Below are 24,990 nucleotides of genomic sequence, written 5' to 3'. Positions count from 1 at the left end.
ATTGATTTTGGAAATGTACACATTTGTGTGTTAAAGACACACATAAAGACAATATATTGGCTATATAAAACTCGCTGCCAAATTATGAGATACTATTGAAAATATCTATATGGCCATTTTCACCCATGGTATTGATGTCAGAATTGTGGCCAGTGAAGATGCTGAGTGGCTAGTAACTCTGTAAAACCGCTAGCCACAGTGACTGGTGAACGAAAAGGTTAATGTCAATCCCTGGTTATCACTCAATTATGACTGTTTATGATTCATTCATGTATTTTAATACTCTCTCTTTACAATCACTTCATTTCAGCACAAGATTATATCTCCCGTTATAATCAATGAAGCTGCACAAACAAGCTCTTTATTATGTTGTGTTTACAGTTTGTTGGTTATAATCCCAAGCATGGAGAACAAAAGCTTTGTTTTGTGTGGTATTGAGTGAATTCGGGCTAACTTAAATGCCTCTGATCTGTCATTGCTTTCACACACTCAACTGGACATGTCTGTGATTGGTTACAGTGATCAATGCTTGAAAAAACACACAGGCCCCCCCCCCCCACACACACACACACACGTTGCACATTTAAATAGAAACGTTTTACACTCTTCACAGAGAGTGCTCACAGAATTGCTGCAATATAATCAATATCGATTACACAGTATTTGAATAAATAAATTGAAATTGATATGAAATAGCACGTAAATAAACTGTTAAAGACACGGTGCTCTGCAGGTGTTCTCGTGGTGGTTTAAGTGAGTCTAAAGGAGTGAGCGGGAGGCGTTCCCGGCGGATGCTGGAATGGGAGCAGTGCAGGTGAGTGTTGGGATATGATGTTCTGCGGTCTCATTACTGGCCGCTCTGTGAGCTTTCAACAGGCTCGGCTTTGTCCCGTCACCGGAAAGTGCTGAGGCATCACTAAGCGCTATTGTCCTGGTGTGTTCATGCACGAGACGGTGGCATGTTTGCTCAGAGATGAGCGCGACTGTCTCCGGGTCGCCCGGACGCATAAGCCGAAGCTCCAAACAAAGCATTCCAGGCGGGACGCTTTATCGGGACAAAGAGGGGCTCATGACTGCTGGACGACCCCTCATGGATGTTTCTGTCCATCCTTACTGCTCTTCTTCTTTGTGTTTCTGGCCTGATGCCAGGATTAATCCTGCTCTCTAGCCGAGACGAGAGCGTATGGACGATCCACTCAGCCAATCACAGCGCATGCACCTTCAGCCAATCACAGCGCAGTGACCTATATAACAGAAGCGCTGTGTTTTTAATGCCGTAAGATCCAGCCGTGTGTTTTCCTGGAAGCAGAATCCGGATGTGTTTGAGTTCTCTCGAATGTCCTGTTCATCATGAGACTCTCCTGATCAGGGTCGGTCTCCAGTCGAGGGACACACGAGGCCACAGCAGAGTGTGTGTGTGCTTGACGCTAATGCTTCCGGACGCTCCTTCACAATGACGCTCTGTGATTCCTCCTGTACGTCGCTGATCCTGAATAAACCCTCTTCAAACATCCCATCAGTGATTCTCTGTGACTTTACAACTCCATTATGCATCTTATTGTTCAGGCTGCAGTTGGAGCTCCTTCTTTTGTTCTCATTCATGTCTCTCTCTTTCTTTCATCATGTTCTTTTAGGCTTTCACTGTCGTTCATTTACTCTCTGATCCATTAGTTTCTTTCATACAGACCTAGTCTCTCTGTCGCACACAATGTCCTCTGATTGATAGTTTAGCAAGCAAAAGGCCTTTTAAATAGTAAAGATGGCGATGTGTGAATGTGGCATGCCGTCTGTTGCTCTCAGTCTCGTTTTAGATCTTGTGATTATGTTTGTCCCTACTAATTTCGGACTGTGACATGTCGCTTGTTTACGATCGCGTAACATTATTAAATATCCGCATTGCTATCGACTCAACCCAGAGTGACGTTGATGTGTCTTGCCGATTTCCCCTACCTGCTCACCCACACCTGTGGAGGCGGCGGCGTCGGAGGCAAGCGGGTGGAAGCGCTGTTCGGCTGAAGTCCGCCTGTGTGTATTGGACCTGTGCTGGCCTACGAGCGCCGCTCTGCCAGTGCCTTTGTATGGTCTCTTCCCTCGCATTGGTGGCTTCGACCTGTTGTTCCTCTTCGTCTGTGCCTACACGCGGCGTCTCCTCCCGCTTTCGACTCCGTGGAGTGAATCTCCTTAACCTCCGCTAAACCGGACGACACAGCTGGAGGAAGCAACATGGCCACCCTCGAGCTGCTGATGTTGCCAAACGTTAATACTTCTCAGAGTTGATTCTGTCTAACATCTATAGGCCCAATTGGCCTATTTTCAATAGATTCTGATCTTAATCCCACTACTAATCAGTTCCAGATAGATTTTAATGAGAAGATCTCACTGATTAAATCTCAAATGCCTGCGTCAGCCTATACGCCACGTGATGTCCCCGTCTGCTCTTCTATATGGTCTGTCTTTGAGCCTATCTCCCTAAATGAGATTGTCGCAACTTGCAATCAGGATGTGATTCCCACTACTCTTCTTAAGCAAGCATTTCAAGCTATCGGTCCTAATTTGTTGTCCATCATCCACAAATGTCTTCACACCTGGATCGTTCCCGAATGCTTCGGTTTTGCCTCGTCTTAAACAAACAAATTTGGATTCTACACTTTTGAGTAACTTCCGCCCAATCTCAAAGTCACCTTTTTTCTTTCGTAAATTCTAGAAAAAGTGGTTGTCAACTCCATAATCGAATCAGATCCGCCCAATCTTTGTCAATTTTTAAGTCTTCTTTGAAAATGTATCTTTTTTTTCAATATATCTTGTCTTGCCTCCTGTCTTTTTTTAATGATAACAGTATTCATGAGAAATTTCAGTTCGGTTTTAAAAATTGTCATAGCACAGAATCAGCTCTCTTGAGAGTCATGAATGATATAATGCTCTCCTCCGATACCGGGCAATCTGTGGCTTTGGTCTGTAGATCTTAGCTCTGCATTTGACCTGGTCGATCACAACATTCTCATGTCACGTATAAGGCTTTCGGGGTACGGCGCTGCAATGGTTCTGTTCATATTTAACTAATAGGAGTTACTCAGTCTGCATCGGGCAACAGTCTTCATCTGAAATGCATTTGGGCTCTGGCGTTCCTCAGGGCTCTGTTCTTGGTCCGGTCCTGTTTCATCTTTATATGCTCCCTTTGGGTTCTATTTGGTCTAGATGTGGCCTATCTTTTCATCTGTATGCTGATGACACACACATTTACTTGCCTTTAAAGCGTCATAAGCTTGCTTTAAAGCCAACATTGGACTGTTTGGATGAACTAAAACTCTTAATGAGAGCAAGACTGAAATGATCTTGTTTGGTTCAAATGATAACGCTCTTACCATACAGCTCTGAATCTGGGGGTCTTGTCTGATGACAACCTTAAATATGATAAACCGATACGTGCTGTGGTTAAGTCCTGTTTTTATCTTCTTCCTCTTTTAGCCAGGGTTAAGCCCTTTTTGTCTGCTAAGAACTTTGAGACTGCTATGCATGCTTTTGCAACTTCCCGATTAGATTATAGTAACTCTTTATATATTGGTGGCCGCAGATATGCATCACACGCTTGCAATTAGTTCAAAATGCTGCAGCACGGCTTCTCAAAGGGAAGCGTAAAAATGAACACGTTACGCTGGTTTTGATCTCGCTTCATTGGCTACCGGTTAAATACAGAATTGATTTTAAAGGTTTGTAAGTCTTTGCAGAACCAGCTCCACAGTGCCTATCTGAACGGCTGCATCCGCCCTCAGTCGAGATCACTCAGATCGGGGGATCTGATCTGACATCTGTTCCTAGAACTAGACTTAAAAGTAGGAGTGATCGTGCTTTTGCGGTCATCGCAGTTGTGGAATCAGATCTGCTTTTTTTTTTTTTTTCAATATCTTGATTATAATTTTTTTTTTAACCTTAGTTCATAGGTTTTCCATTTTTATTGTCCTTTAATTTGCTTTACTGTTTTATGTTTTCTATCTTATTGTTTGTTTCCTTGGCTTTTGTAAAGCGCTTTGGTCCACACCAGTTGTTTTTGAACGTGCTATACAAATAAAATTTTATTGTGTTTTAGTAGTATTGTAAAAACGTCCACTCTCAGCGCATGCTTCGCGTGTCTTAATGCTGTGAGATCTTTTATAAAACAAACATAAGAATGTCTTATATGCTTAGCAGTAGTTAAATTGTGAGGGTTTCTAATGTGCACAGCTCTCTCACAGATTTTCTATAGGATTCAGGTCAAAACATTCATCTCTCTTTGCTGAAGCCATTCTTTTGTTGTTTATGATGTGTGCTTTGGATCAGTGTCATGCTGAAAGGTGAAAGTCCTCTTCATTCATCTTTCTAGCTGACGGCAGAAGGTTCTGGAGATCTGGCTTGGATGTTTTTAGTCAGAGAAGGTTTGCGTCTCATAGCCCAGTAAGAGATAGTTGTCAGCTCTTGTGATGTTGCTGTCGGCCTCTTGACAGCCTCCCTTCCCAGTTTATTCTTGATGTCACTGTTGTGCCATACTGTTCTCCACTTGTTGATCGCTCTGCTCAAGTGTATCTAATGCCTTGGATGTGTTTTCGTAGCCCTGACCTGAGCGATACCATTCAACAATAACTATGTTTAGATGGACAGCAGTGATCTAATTATTGACCTTTTTCTGAAGACGACAATATTCTGATGAAGGGTTTACATGAGTTGCTTTAAAAATATTCCTTTCGTGTTCCTGTTTTACATGTTATAGAACATAGATCGGCCCACACGACCTTAATTGTGTGATTGAGGTGTGTATAATGAACTTCAATATAAGATATGTATATAATATAAGATATATATATTAGAAGGTGTGTATAATGAACTTCAATGTCTAAAATAGGAATACTCCACGTTTCTTAATTTGATCTTTAGGCGGATAAAGGCAATCAGAAATCCCTGTTTACATGGTAGTTTCTTAATCAGAGTATTGTCTTAATCGGCTTGATATGGGAATATTGTTCTCCGTGTAAACGCGCTGAATGAGATCCTGTTGATGCTTCATAAGCTCAAGGCTCCAAGATGTCAGACAAGAACAGCTGAGATTTACTTTGAGTTAATCCGTCACAAATACAATAAATCAAAGATCCATCCAACTGTTTATGTTCACTTGAGACGTAACCGACTGGGTTTGTGAGAACTTGAGAAGGGAATTTGACATCGTTCTGTGTGTATTCGACTCTTCATGCCCAACATGCCATGAAAGGTGTGTGTCGGACTGCGTGAAAGTTGAGTTTTGAATTCTCCTCAGGAGTGTGTTGTGCTTGTATCATCTCTTGTTTAACAAAGAGCATCTCCTGCTCTTTATCTTTACCCTCGTAGTTGTCTCTCTGTAAAGCAGTGGTGAAATCATCACTTCCTCGACTCTCGTTGTAGATCTGTGATCAGCTGACACTCATGAGTTGATGCTTGTGGCTCATAGATTCACCAGTAGCTGTAAATCCCTCTGGTTTGTTGAGAACATGTCTCCACCTGTGGCTTTCTTCAGCCATTAACACATGATCATCAGACAGCTGTGCAGTGAGATGAGCGTCGGTGTTTGTTTGCACTCGTCCTTCCCCTAATGCACTTTTCACTAATGCAGGCCTGCTGTTGTCCAGTATTGATCCACTGGAAACTGAAATCCATTAGCAGCATCTCTATGTGTGTGTGTGTGTTTCAGTGTTAAGTTTACGGAGCGTAACATCTGATCACTCATCAGTAAATCTGGTGCGACTGAACGCTCGGAACGGATTAGTTGGTGTGTAATTGCATCCATAACAGCAGCTTATGAGGTTTTGTCATGTCATAACAAGACACATTAAAACCTTAAACAAGCACTCTTGGTTTTTGTTTGTGTCTAGTTGATATGACCGTCACTTTGACTTATACTGTAGAAATGGGACAAAAATTCCCTGCTCTTTTGTAATAGACTTTAAGTACTGGAACCATTCACTCCTCTCTAATCCATCCAGACCATTTACTGAGACCGAACTGAAACACAAGGACATTTATCATGTTTATGATATTACAACAATCTCAACAGTCATATCATCTTTTAAAAATACAGTCCAAGTCTTAAAGGTACAGTAGCACAAGCTGTCAGTTTAATTGACAGGGTCATATTCACATTATTTCGAATGATTCACTGCGATCCATTCAAATTATGGCCGGAGCCTCTGGTTTGGGAAACTCCCCAAACTGTTTTCAAAAGTACAGAAACTAATCATTTCAAATTATAGGTTGTATTATAAATCAACCTTATTTTTATGTACATTTTCCGTCATGCTCCATTTTATCTGTGGGGAAAATAAGTACGCTAGCTGTCTTTTGTTCCTCCGTAATATTTTCTTTTTCTTTTCTGCTCTAAAAATATGTCTAAGACAACATACACTGCTCTCTTGTGGTCTGCCATCCTGATTAATGAACGCATTACACACATAATTCACTTGCAGTAAGAATTTCTAATTTTCTCCCAGAATTCTCATTCCCATCCTGGTTTTCACACACTGCATTCAAAATGTTCTGCTCACACCAAGAGCAGGAACTATATTATAATATAGTTAATATATTAACTATATTATATATTAACACAATATTGTTCTGTTTATTAAAAGCGAGCTGCAGTTTTGTCGTCTGCCTCTTAAATGCTCGAGCTCTTTAAAGCAGGATGGATTCTGATTTGCTGATGTTTTTTATCATTCATCAGCTGGAAAAAGTAGTTCTGAAAGTGATTCAAATGATATTGTTCCTCTTAGCCGTAACTAACACTGCTGTTTTTCATATTTAGAATAAGCTTTATCGTTATCATCCTTGTGTTAACCAGTCTTAAAGTAGGAAAATACAGTTTGTATGTCAAAATGACAACCATGTTCTAGAGATAATGACTGAACATTTAATTCATGCAGCATACAAACACGTTACATAATACTGACTTGTATATCTACAGTAATATTTTACATATCTGTAATGCTACGGAATTATTTCATGCTTAAGGCGAGACACGGCAGGCAAAAACATCGTTTTTTTTTTTACTGGTCAATTTTGAGATTTTTGGATATTTGTCATCAATAACATGTCAATAACATTTTTGTGGTGAAAAAAAGTCCGAAATACACATTTAGGTCTTTATTTAACTCGTGTAGTAACATCTGTTTGCGTCTGTAGATTTCGCGTAAATTCAACAAAAGTTGGCGTTATAAATCCTCCCGCCGCTCCACGATCGCTGTCTGCTTCCTGTCATCACACACACCGCTGGAAAGCTCTCTCTCTCCTGTATAATGCTGTCGGATCCAAATATGGTCATTTCCTTTTTATCAGCAACCAATCATGAAAGTAAAAGGGCTGAATGCGCAATCTCATTGGCTGATGATAAATCTTTAAAGCCCGTTTTCTCAAAATGACTTTTCTCTCATTCTCCAAGTCTGAAATCTCCACTTCAGTAGCGCCTATATACACCAAACCTTCCAGTCTTGTACCTAGTTATATTATGAAGACATTTCCAAAGGGATTTGTAAATATATTATTCCTAGCCTGATTTATATAACATTTTATTCCAAAAAACATGTCGAAAATCTTTTATTAAGGCTATTGACAGTATATTCTGATTGACAGGATAACAAAAGTAGATATCCATAAATCCCTCTGTAATCATCTAATATGTAAATACAATGAAAAAATAAATTTTAACCTGGCTTTATCCAATACTCAGATTTAGTTTTTTAAAAGATATGCAAATTAGCGCATATTTAATTAGATATTGCCTAATTTGCATATTTAAACATTAAAATACAGAAAACTTGTAATACATTTTTTTCTCATCTTAATGTACTGGGAAAGTTTCATGGTGATATCTGCTAGTTAAAAATGTTACCCTATTCACCTGTAGTGTCTCGCCTTAATATTTATGTGACTCCCATAATTTGCGCAGCGCTTCATGGGGGTTGTAGGATAAATGTGGATGGATAGCTCATTTTAACTGTTTTTTGGTGCAAGAAACCTTGATTGATGGATTAGAAAGTGCGTGAGCAGTTTGGCGTATGGGTGGGCTGAAGCCGAGCAGATTGAAGAATGCAGATCTTCCTCAATGACTAATGCTGGAAGCTCCTGGTGTCTGGAGAGGAGAGAGGGACCGTTGAGGGCCTCATTCCTCAGGAGTCACACCAACACTCACGCTATCAAGATGAATCAACAGAATGTGAGGAACGGCTCAAACGGGCCCATTATGAGCCGGCGCTTCAGACTCCACACAGTCTCCATTCAGACTCATCACAGCGCCAGCGCTGGCATTTACGGGAATACTTCAAGTGCCACACAAAAATAGCTCTTCTCCCTCATTTACTCACCATCACGTTGTTCCAAACCTGATTGCCTTTTGTTTTCGATGAAATTGTTCATGCACTAAAACTTGAGACATTTCTCAAAATATCAACAGAAGAAAATCATCCAGGTGTGTGAAGGCGAGTGATTTATTGACAGAATGATGAACCGCTGTTTCATGATTAATGGTTCTACAACTAATGAAGTGATTTGGATGAGCACCACAACATCGTCTATTAATAATGTCCAAATATTCCACTCATCTTTCTTCCTCTGTGTGTCTCCAGAAACGGGCGAAAGGCCAGTACCTGTTTTTTGAAGTCTGCGAGCACCTGAATCTGATAGAGAAGGATTACTTCGGCCTGAGCTTTAAAGACAACGCTGAGCAGAGGGTGAGTTCACACACAAGACACGGACAAAACTAAACACACCCTAACAGTACGGGGACAGCAGTCCATGTGACTCGAGCTCTGTGTTCCTGTGATGCTCTCTGAGAAGCAGAGACGGTCTATCCTGTGAGGTCACATTGGCGCAGGGCCGTGACAGTGGCCGCTTTTACCACCGCGCTGTAACGGACCAGCTACTGCCGGTGGTTAAATATTTAATAAAACATTAGCAAAAGCAGCTGACACGTTTCACCTTCTGCAGGAGCAAGACATCTAGGCGATATTTGATGTTGTGCTGCCAGAGAAAGCGAAAATAAATGAACGGTGTGTGTGAAACACTCCTTTCCTGACCAAGTCTAACAAGCACAAACTGTGTTAAATAGAAAAATAAAAAGGTATCTGTCCTACCGTGTTTTTCCACTTTTAAATGAATTGGCTCATTCAGCACGAATCCAAAGCACTGATACTGAACAAGCACTGATATTGATTAGCTGTGATCAGTCCTTTAACTGCCTTTGGTGATGAAGCATGACGTTGATGCTAAAAGCATTAGTGTATATACATGTGTTCTTGAGAGGTGCATCATGGGATTGGTCAGGCATGTTGTTTTCTAGATCTAACATCAGTCTCTCAGTCCAGCCGATTGAGCCAGTAATAGAGACCTTATGTTTTAGACGCATGTTTGTGAGACACTTTAATGTTGATGATATTCAGTGTTACACGCTTGATTCAGTTTCCATTTTATGACTGTTTTTCGTGATTTCCGCCTGTTTTCTGCGTGACTGAAATGATAGGACGCTTGTTCAGCTGTATCTATGCATACAATGCATACAATTAATAGAATTGTTCTTTCCTGTAGCTCAAACAGTAGAGCGTTGGCACTTGCAACGCCAAGGTCATGGGTTCGATTCCCAGGGAAAGCAAGAACTGATAAGAATGTAAATGTGTACCTTGAAATGTAATGTAAGTCACTTTGGACAAAAGCGTCTGGCAAATGCATAAATGTAATAAGAGAAATATACTAGTATTAAATGATATAATTCTGATATTCACAGTGGTCTGGGTTGATAAAAAAGAACGACATTTTTTTGAGATGCGTCACAAAGTAGACAGAAGAGTCCACTGTCAAGATCAGGTGCAATGGTGACCTTTCACTCAGCTTTCTCTAGGGACCCTTATGTCAGAATTCTGGACTCTCTTAAAGACAAACACTCTCCGTTTCTGCAGAGTCACAGTCACAGAAATGTGTATTTTGTTCAAACCTTGATATTGTAGTGCTGCTGCTTTACTGACTCTGAGTTGTTCTGTTGCAGTGCTGGCTGGACCCTACCAAGGAAATCAAGCGGCAGATCCGCAGTACGTGCCATCTCTTTCTCTTTCTCCACATGTGATCAGTCAGGCAGATGAAGGGGGTTTGTGGGATTCAGTCTCTGGCTCCGTCGTCCTCTCACACAGCTGTAATTATCAGAGCGCTGGAATGACGCACACAGGGTGGAGTGAGAGAGGATTCCTCATTCACACAACATTCAGAAACACAGGCAAAACCATGACAATACTGATGCGTGCTGTCAGCTGTTCTGTGTTCAGAAAGACGTGCTGCACATGCAGAGGTCTGTCCTTAAAGGGATCGACCACACTTCGGTTGAGCTGTGCTGCCTTAAAGCCTTTAACCCTGTAGAGCCTGACATATCTAATAATTGTCCCCAAAAAAAAATTTACTTTAAGTTTGCATATGAGTTTAAGTATAATTTTTGATATATCAGGCTTTTGTGGCTTCATATAGTCTGATAAAGTTAGAATATGGAGGAAAAACACCTACGTTTTATTACAAAAATAAGCAACTTCCTGCAGATGCTAATGTTTATATTGACAAAAAGAGTAAATTTTGCATTTAAATATGGACAATATAAAGAGTACATGAAAACTTTTTAACAGTGTAGCAAATACTTGCATAAAATGCATATAAATACCAATGATATGTCTTAGATTATATTTAAATTATTAGTTTTATGATCAAAGCTCTGTAGTTTTAAAGGGGTCATGAATTGTCCTTGATCTTTTGGCATGTAAGAGGTCATTGCATGAAAACATCTTGTAAGTTTCAGAACTCAAAATGTCCTCGTTTTTTCCAAAAACGGCTTTCATTGAAAGGGTTAGTTTTGGAGTCGTCACATTATGACTCTGCAGAATCAGATGAACACTTACTTCTACATTATCGCGTCTTTAGCCCTGCCACTCCTAAAGGATCCTTATGCTAGGAATTTTTTCAACTATGTGAATGTCTCAGTAGAGCATTATTTGTTTATTCTGTGCATTTAACTGTGGATTCTTTGGTAAATCAGTTGCAATTTCGGCGCAGGCTTTGCAAACCGGCGACAGTAACGCCACAAGTAACCATGTTAATTCTAATGCCTGATCTGTGACCAGTGATTTCTGATATGTAGTGTTTCATACATTCTGAGTCTCAAAATCATTTATTGCTGTTTATATGTCAGTAAATCAAGTCAGTGAGTAAACGATCAACTTCACATTGTTTCTTTTAATAGCATGAAAATAATGTTATTTAAATAGTGATTAAATTGTATACAGAAAGCGATCAAAGATAATCACTGTTAATCAAACAGTGTGAGTTCATCAGTGACTGAGTTCTGTGCTCTCCCCAAAACTCCTGTTATAGTCAATGACGCGGTCTACACTGCACAATGAATCTCTTATTTACGCTGTTAGTTGATGACCGCATTCGTGAGGGTGCAGAAATCGAGTTTCAATGATGAGATCACTGCATTCATGCGCTAAACAGTCATGTCTGTCATCGGCTACAAGCTCATCATTGCAACCTTTCATGCCACAGGATGAGGTCTAAATATAATGCCATAATCAACACTTTTCACCATTAGTAAACCTTGCGAGCTGTAATAGTGAATTCCAACATGTTCATATGCAAAGGTGTCAGCCAATCACAGCAGTGGGCGTTTACGCTGAAGTCTTACAGCAGACACGCCCCTTCAAACAGAGCGTTCAAATCAGAGGCTAAAATCCGAGTAGGAAAAATGCCTTTTATTTCTAAATTTGATGTACAAACCACACTAACATTATAAATGCACTTCAGGAAACATTATAAAATAATTAAATAAATGCAGATCATAACCCCTTTAAATCATATAATGGAGTGCAATACAATGATGATTGACTGATGAACAAATAAACCTTCCTCAAAAGCCCGATGATCATATTTTTCTAATAAATGATGATGGATGATCGAGTAAACCTCAGTCGCTTCAGTCCAGGTGAAATATAATAACAATATCAAAGTTATTCTTGCGTTTCCTTGATAAATCAGGTCAGATTTGACACAGAAAGACTCGTGAAGCTCGAGCTGAAGGAGGACGCTTGTACAGTTACACTGAAAGACTTTTACTGGATAAAACACTCTAAACTATCAATCAGAGACAGGAGAACTGCAGGAGATCAGGTGACACAGCAAAGTCTTCATCATTTATATACTGTAGCTTTAATACTGTGGCTTTATAGGGTTAAAATCTGCTTTTACAGCACTGGACTGAAGGTGAGTGTGTGCAGAACACTTCCTCTTACACTAAAAACTGAGCCATTGTTTGACATCCAGTCAGGTCCTGTATATCTCACACACACACACACACACACACACACACACACACACACACACAGGTGAATCAGATGTCTTATCTGCTTTTATGACTCAGTCTGTAGAGCGTCTGGAGGAGAGCTGGAAATAGAAAAACAGGACAGAGAGAGAGAGAGAGAGAGAGAGAGAGAGAGAGAGAGAGGCTCTCCTTCTGAAGGACACGTCTGTAAATATGGCAGCTGTGTCCTCGTTTCCAAAGACACTCAGAAAGAATGAGGTTGACTTTGTTTAGCTGCGTTCTGACCTCTGACCCCGAGTCAGCCGCAGCAGAATGATCAGTGAGCCAGCGTACATGCCGAGAGTTCATTCCACTCATTCTTGCATTTATTATTTTATGTCTGCTCTGTGAATGCGCTCATGGGTTATATGAGCCTCATTTCCTTCCAGTGGCACAGAGAGCATCACCGGGAGCGAAGCCGTCCTGCTTCTGCACCAGCGTCGCCTCGTTCATCTGAGTTAGTGCTGGCGTTCAGTTCAGCCATGACTCTAGAGGAATCATTGCAGACTGATTCATGAGAGAACTGAGAGAAAAGTTATAAATTCTAGGAAATGGCCTGGAAATACAGTATTAATAGGAACCTTTACATTAGATCTGATAACAGAAACTTTTCACCTGTTTGATTCATAGGAAATGTAACATATAATGTCCTTTACATTAAAACTATAGTGTTATCTAGACTGTTGGCAATTGTTGGATTCTGTGTAAAGTCAAACTTATTGAAGGAAGTCAGTGTAAAAACCCAGATTGATAACATTAAATGAGCAGTGTGCCCAGAATGCATAGATTTTTTATCACTAATGCTGAGCAATCTGTCGGTTTTGCAACATAATTCATATCCTCTCTCATCGGTCTAGTGTTGCATCATTTCTCATATGATTTCCCCCCCCCCCCCCCCCCCCGATCATGCTCGGATGTCCACATGAACAGGTTCTGTGGCAAACTCATCATCCTCAAAAGCCCTCAACAAAACTACACAAGGTCACAGCGTACAGTAAAATACAGGTAGTGTTATGTCGACGTCAGTGTTTTTTATGGCTGCCGAAAGATGGACCACTGACATCCAGAGACGTCTAGAAACCTGAAGACGAAAGCAACTGAGTGTGTGTCAGTCGAGTCGATGTGATCTCATGCGGTCTCAGGATCCTCATCTTCATCACTAGTGTGGCTCAGCCTTTAAAACGCTCATTTCCTAATGACGAACTAGGGAAGTGTTGGTTTGCTAATGGACTGAACAGACCCCATTATCGCCACTAGCTGCTGTATCCCATAATGCCTCCACATCTGCTTGTGTCCCTTAGTGAAAACCAAGGGCAAAGGGAAAATAAACTCTCTCTCTTTCTGACTCACACACACACACTCACACTTGTGATGTAATGTTTAGTGTAGTTAGCAGGAAGGACTGAAGCCGGAGACGCTCTACAGGAGGAAGTGCTGTTGTGTTAATCGACTCTTGTTCTCTGTGTGTTGTGCGCTAGACTCTCAGTGGCAGTTTGCGTTCAGTGTGAAGTTTTACCCTCCCGACCCGTCCCAGCTGACCGAGGACATCACCAGGTAGGTGACATCACAGAGTTCTGCTTATATCTGGTGTGATGAGGTGTGTGACGTGTGGTCTTCTCTCTCCAGGTATCTGTTATGCCTTCAGCTGAGGCAGGACATCGCATCGGGACGCCTGCCGTGTTCGTTCGTCACGCACGCGCTGCTGGGCTCGTACTCGCTGCAGGCCGAGCTGGGCGACCACGACCCGGAAGAGCATCGCCTGGACTACATCTCCGACTTCCAGTTCGCCCCAAACCAGACCAAGGAGCTGGAGGAGAAGGTGGTGGAGCTACACAAGTCACACAGGTCTGGCATCAGTCTCGTTCAGTTCCAGCAAGTTTAAGGGGAATTTATTGTAAAATTGCATCAGTTACTTTCTTGAATGCTGCCGTTCAGTGCTCCAGCGAGGACATAAACATGGCGGATGGTGTACGGCTCGCTCAGGGGAGGAGCTAAGCTAATAGGGCCCATCGTGGGCGGGGCCAGTTGCATGTGACGGCACAATGGCATTCCTGAACCGCTCATTTTGAGACACTGTTTCTGATTTATGGGGAAAATAGGCAGAGTGGATGGAGCTTTACCACAATAGGCTGGTTGTGTACACACACTGGGGATGCATAATTATGTTAAAAAACTATGTAAAAGTGAATTTAGCATAATAAGTCCCCTTTAAGGTCATAAAAGTCTTAAAGGGGTATAACAATCTTAATAATTTCTAAGAGCTCTTAAATTTGAGCATGGCTTAATGTGATTATTAAACTTAATGATATAATTAAATGAATGCACTGTTCACTGAATCACTGAATACCACACGTTTATGCCAAGCGATTGCTTATGATCTGCTGCTGATGAACTGTGACCAAATTTCTTCATGGTGTTTATATTTGTAATATGTTGTAGATGATTGAAAGAGAGTGTGCTTGATCGTACTCGTCTGTTTTAATGAGCAGCCAGCAGTAGTAAAGCAAGGAGATTTCAAAATAAGAGTCCGGTGTATTTCAGGCTTCTTTACAATTAAATAATATACTCTGCATTTTTTTTCCTGGATATTATTGGTATTTTAGTTACACAATAAACTGTGTTTGGCATTTACTTCCTCACTGTCACAGGAAGGAATGAATAAGAACATTATTTAACACATTTTAAACAGAGATATTACTAGTATTGGCACAATAACCGGTTTCTTCAAATTTTCTTATTAATATATATCAGCAAAATCCAATATCACTCAACCTCTTATATCATGGCATACAAAATAAACTAATTTCAATTCATATGTATCGAGTATTGAAGAATCTGAGATGCATTTATTTTGAGATTTTATGGGTTTGTTACGGTGCCTTAAAAAAGATCTCAAAAAGTGTAGTATTTCATATAAATGTTGAAAAAATAACTGTAAACTGATTGATTGTGACATCACTAATGGACCAGATCCAATGATTAGACTCAAATCAGGAATATATGTCCTCGTGCAGAGAGTAAACGGGTGTCTGTCTCTTCCATTCTCTAGACTAGTGTTCTTATATTAAACAGTGATGTAGTTCCTACATGAAGAGTCCTCATTGGACTCAAAGCCCGATGTGTGTCACGATCACAGGGTTATCAGGTGTAAATCTGCTCTGATGACTGATGTCTGATGTCTCCACCTGTTCTTTCAGGGGAATGACTCCAGCCCAAGCAGACGCCCAGTTTTTGGAGAACGCGAAGAAGCTGTCCATGTACGGCGTAGACCTGCATCACGCCAAGGTAGAAGATCTCCAGATGCATGATGCTCGCTCACGGTCCTGCAGAGTTCAGATCCGACTGCCTAGTAAAGCCCTCTGCGGACGCTAACTGTTTCTCATGGGGTCGTGAGGTATCTCCAGCATTTACAGGGGTTATCGCCGTCTGAATCCAGAAAGTCAGTGTTTTTCTCCCACCATCCGCGTGAAAATCCCCGGCCCAATTACCTACTGTTTTTGACAGACACCAAGGTCGTGCGGGGATTTATTCGCCGTCCGAATCCACATATCCTAGTTTACAACTAACAGTTTAATCCTTTTTGACCCCTGCCGAGCACCGTACGATAACTGGTGCGCTTAACTGTAATTTGCATGTATTTTAAAGATGTACCTTTTTTTTATTGCTGAAATGCTGGGATATTTTTACAAGAACAATATTTCATCACCGCTCCACAAAAGAGAAAGAGAAAAAAGAGAAATATGTCGGCTGTTATGCACTGATGCACGAGAACCAGTCAGCTTTATTATTACCTCGTGTAAATAAGAGGCTGCATTTACTTGTTATGCTGATTTCCATATTTTAATCCTTTTTAGATAAAATGCAAGAATATAAGAACCATTTTGAATATACCATACGCGCGTCCAGCTTCCTATTTTTAAAAATTAAATTAAATTGTTGAATAATAATTATAATTCTATTATTAAATTAAATTATTTATTTGTATTATTACAAGCATTTGACATTTTTCATTTATGCCACACGAGCAGTGCGTTCACAGGTTCGTTGTATTACAAAACTCGCTCCTCCACCGTCAGTAAATCACATCTGAACACACGAGTTATCACTGAGATGCCATGCAGAGGTGTTCTTACAGTCGTCCTCATGAGAAACGATTAGCGTGTGATAGTGCGTATGAGCTTGATTAGCTGGTTCAGGTGTGTTTAACTGTGTTGGGAGCTGAACTCTGCAGGACGGTGGCCCTTTAGGACCAGGATGAATGAACTGAATCAATGTATGAGAGTTCACAGTCATTAGCAGTCCAGTTCCAGCATGATCTGCGTTCACATTAATCACACATTCGGCTGCTTACATGGATCAGCCATTTTATTTGAGTGTGTTATGGTTATCAGTAAGATCTGTGATCTGTGACCTCTAGACCCGACAAGAGCAACAGAGGAAGACTCCAGCTGAACAAACACTCAGATAGTGTGTGTGTGTGTGTGTGTGTGTGCAAAAGAGAGAGCATGCTCAAGTCTGGGAAAAATATGTTGTTGCCATTTTTAAACCCTCTCAGGAATACCAGCTCTCCGGCACTTTTCCCAGTGGGAACGATGGCAGTCTCTCGTCCAAACTGTGTGTCTTTTTCTCTCTAAAGACTGAGGGTGAAGCTTGTGACGTTCAGTTGTCTTCATCTCATGACCTTTAAGGGCTGACACATGGTGCTGTATTAGTTAAGGTTAAAATAGTTCACGAAAACAATACAAATAAAAACTTGAACTGAAATCCAATATTCTGGAGAGCTGGACTGGCCAGAAAGGCATGATAATGTCCCGAGGCCCGGCAGCTGGTGTCCTCTCTTCACCGGCTCGTACGGGTGCGCTGATGTGTGAGAGATCACTGAGAGATGCCGGACCGCTAAAAGCCTCTCGTGGCGACAGATAGTCTGAGTTCAATCTGTTTATCAGCGCTATTGATTTCTCTCAGCGCTCTACAGTTAACACGGACAGATCAATAACCAGTGCTCGACGTCCCAGAAGCCCCGGCAATCAAGATCCATTTAAAAGCGCTCCGATAAGTGCCTGAGAGCGGAGTGAAAGGTGTGATGGATGCGCTTTGTAATTTCATTAAGACAATGAAAGAGTTTGAGTTTGAAATGATCCATAGTTATTATGTATATATGTGTGTGTGTGTGTGTGTGCATTGTTTCAATCTTTGCATCATTAAAGGGGTGGTATAATGCTAGTTTTAGCTCAAAATACCCTACAGATATTTTTATATAGCATGTTAAAGGTGTCACCTTTTGAGGGTGAGCAAAAACGCACAGTTTTTGTGTCTGTCCCTTTAAATGCAAATGAGCTGCTGCTCCCGGCGCAGAGGGGCGGAGCTTCAAGAGCTCATGTCATTGTCATTTATAAAACCACCTTTTTTCAAGTTTTGTCATAAAGGAATGTTCTTGGTTCAAGTTGAGCTCCATGTACAGTTACAATTAAAGTAAACTTGCTAACCTTATGTGTGCAAACTTACATCCAGCCGTTCAACATGTGCTGGTAACCTTCATATGACGTTCACAAGGATAAACTGAGTTTATGTGCTTTAACGAAAGAACACCAGCTTCCCTGTTCTTCTGTGACACTCTCGGGAGCGCTGACCTGCTTTACTTATACCGTTGAAAAGTATTACTGTAAAACTGAGGGACCAAACCGAAGTATTTTCATAAGTTAATAGACATTATTAACAGAAATACTAATGATTAACCAGAACATTCCTTTAAAACACAAGGGCACAACCTTTCAGGGCACAACACAATAACATATAACCATTCGGGCCTTTTTAGCTTTTATTTATTTGCATGTGACCGGGAAAGCATTTTTAAATACAGATTCAGTTTATGTCTAAAACTGTTAAAGAGCTCCTATTCTGCTTTTCCCATGTTCATCTCCAGTGTGTGATGTTGCTCATGAAGAAGCTCCAGTTCTTCTCTATTTCAGAGTCAGTGTTCCTGAACTCCTGAAACGCCTCCACTGTAGTCTTGAGTTTCTTCCGGGAACGAACACGTCACAATATTCCTCATTATAATAATTAATGCGCAGAATAAAGGGGCGGGGCCTGGTTAAGTTAGTTAGTAGTGTGTTAAACTGGTGGTTATGGTAAGGGGCGGGACATTTCCCAAACACACTTGAAGCGCTCGACCAATCACAACACACTGCTCCAGCCGACCAATCAGAGCACAGTGTGCTTTTCAGGAGGAGGGGCTACATAGAGACAGGAACTAGAATCTCTCATATCTCTCTTTGTACTCTCAACTAATTGTTCAGTTCGGTTCAGTACACACTGCGCAGAATTTTTTTTATGTGTTTTGTCAGAACCGTAAATAACTGAATTGCGTACAGAACAGGATTAAGCACTAAAAGGTGTATTGTATATTTAGCTGCAGTGTGTGTGTGTGGCCAAAATCAAGACTTTTTCAAAGGTCAGGGCTGTGAGTGTAGTTGTAGTTGAGTTATTACTGTTACACTTAAGTTCCTGAATATGAGCAGATCTTGTGCTGGAAGTGGATATGAAATGTTTCTGATGCCGATAAAGACTGGTTGTCTCCTCTTCTCTCAGGACTCTGAGGGAGTGGACATCATGCTGGGAGTGTGTGCAAACGGTTTGCTAATCTATAAGGATCGTCTGCGGATAAATCGCTTCGCTTGGCCCAAAATCCTCAAGATCTCCTACAAACGCAGTAACTTCTACATCAAGATCAGGCCAGGAGAGGTACGACTGCGCACAACCCACACACAGTGTGTCTGAGACTGATGGGAATGATCATGGTGTCTGTAATGCTGATGTTGTCTTTCAGGCGGAGCAGTTCGAGAGCACCGTCGGCTTCAAGCTGCCCAACCATCGGGCCGCCAAAAGAGTTTGGAAAGTGTGTGTTGAACACCACACCTTCTTCAGGTGAACACACACCTTTACACCCCATGCTAAAGTATGTTTCGATGAGTTGAGAGGCTTCAGGTGTGTGTGTCTGTGTGTGAGAAGGGGACTGGACTTCTGGAGTTATCAAGATTATAAATATGCAGTATCATAACTACACGTTTAAAAGGAGTTTTGTGTGATCTCCCTTCACGCGTGTATTCAATAATCCAAGATTTAGTCGAATTTCCTCCTCGCTTGTATTAAACCATAAAGGGCTTTGAATATGCCAGAAGAAAAGTTTTTATATGCATGTCCTTTAATGCGTAATGGATGAGAGGGTTCAGATCAGACAGGCGAGGGTGGAGAGAGAGGAGGGCGATCGGCTGAAGACATCGCAGTTGTGCTTGTGTGTAAGAGTCTTGTTTCCTCTGTTTGGCTCAGACACACACACACACACACCATCACACTCTGGAAACACATGATGTGGATTATCTCAGCTCAACCTTCCTCCTTTCCTTCTGTTTTCACCACCGGCTGTCACCGAGCCCTGCGTCAGATGCCTTGCTTCTGTGGTGTAATGTCAGCAGTAGATCAGGGATGGGCACGAGCGCTTGAGGACTCGTACGTGATGGCGACGATCCATCGTGAAAACGATGATCGCCCAAAAAACATTTCTCTCTTTTTCTGATTGGTTATTGCGGCATTGGGGGCGGATCCTGAGGTCTGATTGGTTAGCGTTAAGCCTGGTTTATTTCTTCTGTTTAGTCAGAACAGCTTCACCTCAAGCCGCTATTCCTTCTAGATGTTTCTTTTTCCATAACGTTGATGTTAATAATCTAGCAGTTATGTTTTCATGGACATGTTTTTATTTGTCAAACTTAATTATTGTAACAGTCTTCAAATATTTTCATTGTAATGACGGACACGCCCCCTGCACATAACCACTCGAGTGCTCGCTTTCTGAGACCTGTCAATGATTGAAATGAGAAATGAACAAAAATGGCCATCCCTACAACACGTCACAGATGTGTGTTTTGGAGAGAAAGAGCAAATGCTTTGACATCTGAGCACTGTTGGTGTGTGTGTGTGTGTGTGTGTGTAGTGTGTCCTCTGAGCGCTGTTGTTCACTGCTCTGTTCACAGGCTGATGTCTCCTGAAAACCCCACGAAGAGCAAGTTCCTGACCCTGGGCTCTAAGTTTCGCTACAGCGGGCGAACGCAGGCGCAGACGCGACAGGCCAGCTCCCTCATCGACCGGCCCGCGCCCTACTTCCAGCGCACCTCCAGCAAACGCATCTCGCGCAGTCTCGACGGAGGTACCGCTCTGCATGTGCTCTGTGTGTGTGTGTGTCACAGTAACACTTCCTCTTATTTCTAGCTGAAGAGACGCCCGTCCCTGATCGTCAGTGATCTCAGAAGCCGCCCGTCGCTGTGGGGTTCAGTGAAATCACCAGTTTAAATCAGTCTACACTTCACAATCAATCTCATATTCAAATAGTGTTTACACTTGTAGAGCAGAAGTGTGCTGAATGAGCGGATGTGCCACTGACTAACTTAAAGGGATAGTTCACCCAAAAATTAAAATTAGCCCATGATTTACTCGCCCTGAAGTCATCCTAGATGTAAATGACTTGCTTCTTTCAGACGAACACAATCAGAGTTATATTAAAAAATATCATGGCTCTTCCAAAGCTTTATGCTGCGTTCACACTGAACGCGAATAGAGCGTCTGGCGCGAGTGTTTACATGTTAAGTCAATGTACATCAGCACGTTTGCGCACGTCTGGAGGTCCTGCGGCGCGGTGGACGCGAATTCGCCTCATTTGCGCATCCAGTTCGCGCGAATTGACCATCTGGCGCGTTACCCACGAATGATTTTATTTGGTGCTTTTTGTGCATTCACGAGTTTGACACGAATTTGTGTCTGACGCCCGAGTTGAAAAATCTGAACTTTGGCGTCAGTTCGCACCATGTTAACCAATCAGGAGCCTGCTTGCTGCCGTCACATGGTGAAGTGATGTGATAAACGGGGGCAGTCCCGCTTTTCAGTTTATAATGTTATTTTATGTTTGGCCTCAATAACTTATTTTATATGTTTGGCCTCAATACATTATTTTTGTAATATGACTAATGCCTGGTGTGGCACAACAAAGCAAATCTTTTATCACATAAAAACTTGATTTCAATATATGAGACATTCATTTTGTATTGATTACTATGTATTGATTACTTTTGTATTTGAATACTATTTATTCCATATATAAATCTAGATTATATGAAACATTATTATTCTAATGTAAAGACAGCCAACATACTTTAGTGTATTAGAACATAGTTCGTGTCTGGGCGGTGTTGTCTGAGGGAAAAAAGCGCCAATTTCGCTTCAAACTTTTGCTTTTTACGCGCATCAATTTCGCTCTGGACGTGCTAATGGATTCAAAATGTTGAAGCGTCCAACTAGACGCGAATTTGACGCTCTATTCGCGTTTGGTGTGAACGCAGCATTATAAGGGCAGTGAATAATGGCCGGTTTATGTTTTGAAGTGCATCAGAGTGCATCTATCCATGATTAAAGTGCTCCGGCTCCGGGGTTAATAAAGGCCTTCTGAAGCAAAGCCATGCGTTTGTGAAGGAAAAATATCCAGATTTAAAACTTTATAAAGTAAAATAACTAGCTTCCGGCAGACGAGGCTGAGTAAATCATGGGGCAGTTTTCATTTTTGGGTGAACTATCCCTTTAAGCTCTTCTGATTGGACACCGTGTTCAGCGTTCAGCTGGCATGTCTGTGATTGGGAGACTCTACACAGAGCACACACACACACACGGCAGCGTTTGAAAGCAGCCGCCACTCGTCAGATAAAGCAGAGTGACTTTGCTAAACTTTATCATGATATACACAATATTCCCTAATTTTATATTGTCAGCAGAATTATTGCAGTAATATTGCTGATATTCAATGTTTCCCTATTGTAAATACTCTTGGTCAAAGCCAGGTGTGGAAATGATCTGTGTTTGTGTGTGAATGGCTTATGAGCATGTGATGTTGAGCGCTCAGGCATCCGTCACTGCCCTCACACACACACACACACACACACACGCGCGCACAGGAAGTCTTATCGTGTCGGGACTTACAAACGCACTGAGGCAGAGCCCAGATCTCATCGGCGCTCCATCAGAGGAGCTGAACACAAGCGTGACGGGCGAGAAGCCGCGTGTTTATCACTGAACTCTTGTGGACTTCCAGGTTATGAACTCGTTATCTGCAGGAAATCTCCCAGTGGTAAATGAGGCCAGTCATCTGAGGTCTGCTCTAGCACTGTGTGTGTGTGTGTGTGTGTGTGTGTGTGTGTGTGTGTGTGTGTGTGTACACACAAAAGTAACACACATTCTGGGGTTCAAATGTCCCCACTTGGATAGTAAAAACTTAAATCGGCTACATTGTGGGCTTCGCCTGTTTCTGTGAGGGTTTGGAGGATAGAAAACTTGACTAGCTCAGTATTAAAACACTGGAAGTCAGTGGAAAGACCCCACCGAGATACACAGCTCACTGACGGCTGAAAATCATTTGCAAATGTCTACAGTGGCTTTATTAAATGAATGCCTGTGGTGTTTATGGCTCATATGTAGAGTGACGTTCACACTCGCTGCGTTTCCATCCAAACGTGAAGCAAATCTTTTCCGAGTGCGCAAAAAAAAAAAAACTAAGAAACTTTTTTTTTTTTTCTGATGCAATACCGTGCGACATGAGTGACAGCGCTCGTCAAAGTTTGCCTTTATGCAAATGAGCAGTGATGCAGTGCAGTAGAGGTCAGACACAGGTGTACGCCTCTCCTGTTGTCCCTGAAGCGAGTGAGAGTGAGGGTCACATGATGCACCGCTGCAGTTCACGCACACACACTCTATAGGAGGATCTTTGTTGACATCTTTGTACGCATGCGCGAGTGGTTGTGTGGCAACAAATCAAACAGTATTGCGGGCTGTAAAGACGCGACGAGCACTTTCAAGAGAGTTAGCGGGCAAAATCCACAATATATAAGCACTTTAACATCTGAAGACCGGAGGAGGTTTGGAGAGAAGCTCAAAATTTGTATTGGTGACAAAATCGAAGTTATTCAAAGCCCATATGAGATCTCCGCTGACTGTGCGTGCAGCTCCCCAAACAGACGAGGCATTTATACTTGACGCAACTGTTTTGTTTTAGACTGAACACCAGACCATACAACTGATTTAGACGCGCAAACTGGGTGATGATGAGATGTACTAATATCCGTCTGCTCGGGCAGATTCGGCTCAAAGTCGTGCATCTGCGGATGCGGAGGCGCGCGCGCTGTTAAGCCGAATCTGCCCAAGCAGACGGATATTACTAGTTTTTTTATTACCTTCGCGCTCATGCGGACGCGTCGAGTATAAACAAGGTTTTACAGCTCAGCCACTTGTTTTTTCATATTTTTTTGCAAGTGGAAGATCTTGGTTTACATTTGGACTTGGGTGCGATCTTATAGGCTTGAAAAGGTTGGTGACCACTGCATAACGCAAACCCAGTCAAACGTTTGACAGCAGTAACGTTATCTTCTATTCTATGCGCCTTATAATCCGGTGTGCCCTATATATGAAAACAGTTATAAAAATGGCCATTCATTGAAGGTGCGCCTCTGCTTATAGTGCGGAAAATACGGTAGTCTGGGTGCTGTGGATCGCGGTTTGGGACACCTGAATCAGAACGCGAAAACATATGACTCGGTTGATTTGACTCAGTTTTATTATTTTTTATTTTATTCAATCTTCTATAAATACATAGTCACTAAGACTTAGGCCTACCATGAACAAAATGAGCCTCACAAACTCGATCAGTAACGTTAGGAATCCAGGCTTCGGAGCGTCCAGGTTCAATCGCCTAATTGCACACAACCATTTCTTTCGTTTTTCACGATCCTTTTCGGAGGGAATTCGAGAAAACTTTTTATCAGGCCCCCAACGAGCCGTACAATCGACCACACAGCAAGAGTGAACCATCCTCTTCTCTAAATCCTCCTCCAAACGTGCAAAACAATCAATTTACATGTATCTAGCGGTGTTTTCTGCCACACGATTCCCATGATGCAACGCGGCAAACATAAACAATGACGCCACAAAAGATCCGCCTATACCTACAGTGTTTTATCAACATCACTGTGACTTCTGACTTGTTTTCCAGTCTAAACATCCTTCAAACCAGACGAGTTAGCTGGAGGTCAGGCCAGTAAATCACTGCACGTGTGAACGGGGCTTCATTACGCTCGCTCGTTCATCTCTCGTTTATCAGGATTTCATCAATGAACCCAGATTTGTTTTTCTGCGGTTTGTCCATCGCTGTCGTTTATATGTTTTCCACCGAGCGGAGATCTTGTGTTGTGTTGTTGTGGATGGATGAAGCCACATTGTCCCGGCTCTCTGCGCAGACACAGGAAATGAGGAACATCTGTTTCCTGTCTGTGGAGCGAGCAGGAGAGATGAGCTCAGTGTGTGTGTGTTGTGTGTGTGTGTGTGTGTGCGGGAGGAAATGAGGGTTTTATAGGCAGAGAGCTCTGATCCTGCACAGAAACCATCAGCGTCAGGCTGATGAAGCTCATGACATCATCATCATCATCATCATATTTTTAATGTATTTAATAAAATATGAGCTTCACACTTTAGACCTTCTGGACTGTTAAAATTTACTTTTTTTTTACTTTTTTTTTGAGCTGGGCAGC

The 24,990-nt window shown here is 41.9% G+C and overlaps 1 protein-coding gene across 9 annotated transcripts in view; it reads left to right on the top strand.

The window, feature by feature from the left end:
• The window catches only part of epb41l2 (erythrocyte membrane protein band 4.1 like 2), a 96,291-nt gene that overhangs the window by 43,552 nt on the left and 27,749 nt on the right, over positions 1 to 24,990 (top strand). For all 9 annotated transcript variants that reach the window (XM_081377963.1, XM_081377970.1, XM_081377967.1 and 6 more), the window contains exons 5-12: positions 8,616 to 8,720; positions 10,028 to 10,070; positions 13,855 to 13,930; positions 14,003 to 14,221; positions 15,574 to 15,661; positions 18,965 to 19,117; positions 19,203 to 19,300; positions 20,404 to 20,576. In XM_081377963.1, the coding sequence (XP_081234089.1) occupies positions 8,616 to 8,720; positions 10,028 to 10,070; positions 13,855 to 13,930; positions 14,003 to 14,221; positions 15,574 to 15,661; positions 18,965 to 19,117; positions 19,203 to 19,300; positions 20,404 to 20,576 (955 nt within the window). The remainder of the gene's footprint in view (positions 1 to 8,615; positions 8,721 to 10,027; positions 10,071 to 13,854; positions 13,931 to 14,002; positions 14,222 to 15,573; positions 15,662 to 18,964; positions 19,118 to 19,202; positions 19,301 to 20,403; positions 20,577 to 24,990) is intronic.

This window comes from Scardinius erythrophthalmus (assembly GCF_964197995.2).
Source record: "Scardinius erythrophthalmus genome assembly, chromosome: 11".
In the NCBI taxonomy this organism is placed as follows: Eukaryota; Metazoa; Chordata; class Actinopteri; order Cypriniformes; family Leuciscidae; genus Scardinius; species Scardinius erythrophthalmus.
The sequence above is the reverse complement of the archived record's forward strand: the minus strand, read 5'-3'. Positions and strand labels throughout refer to the sequence as shown.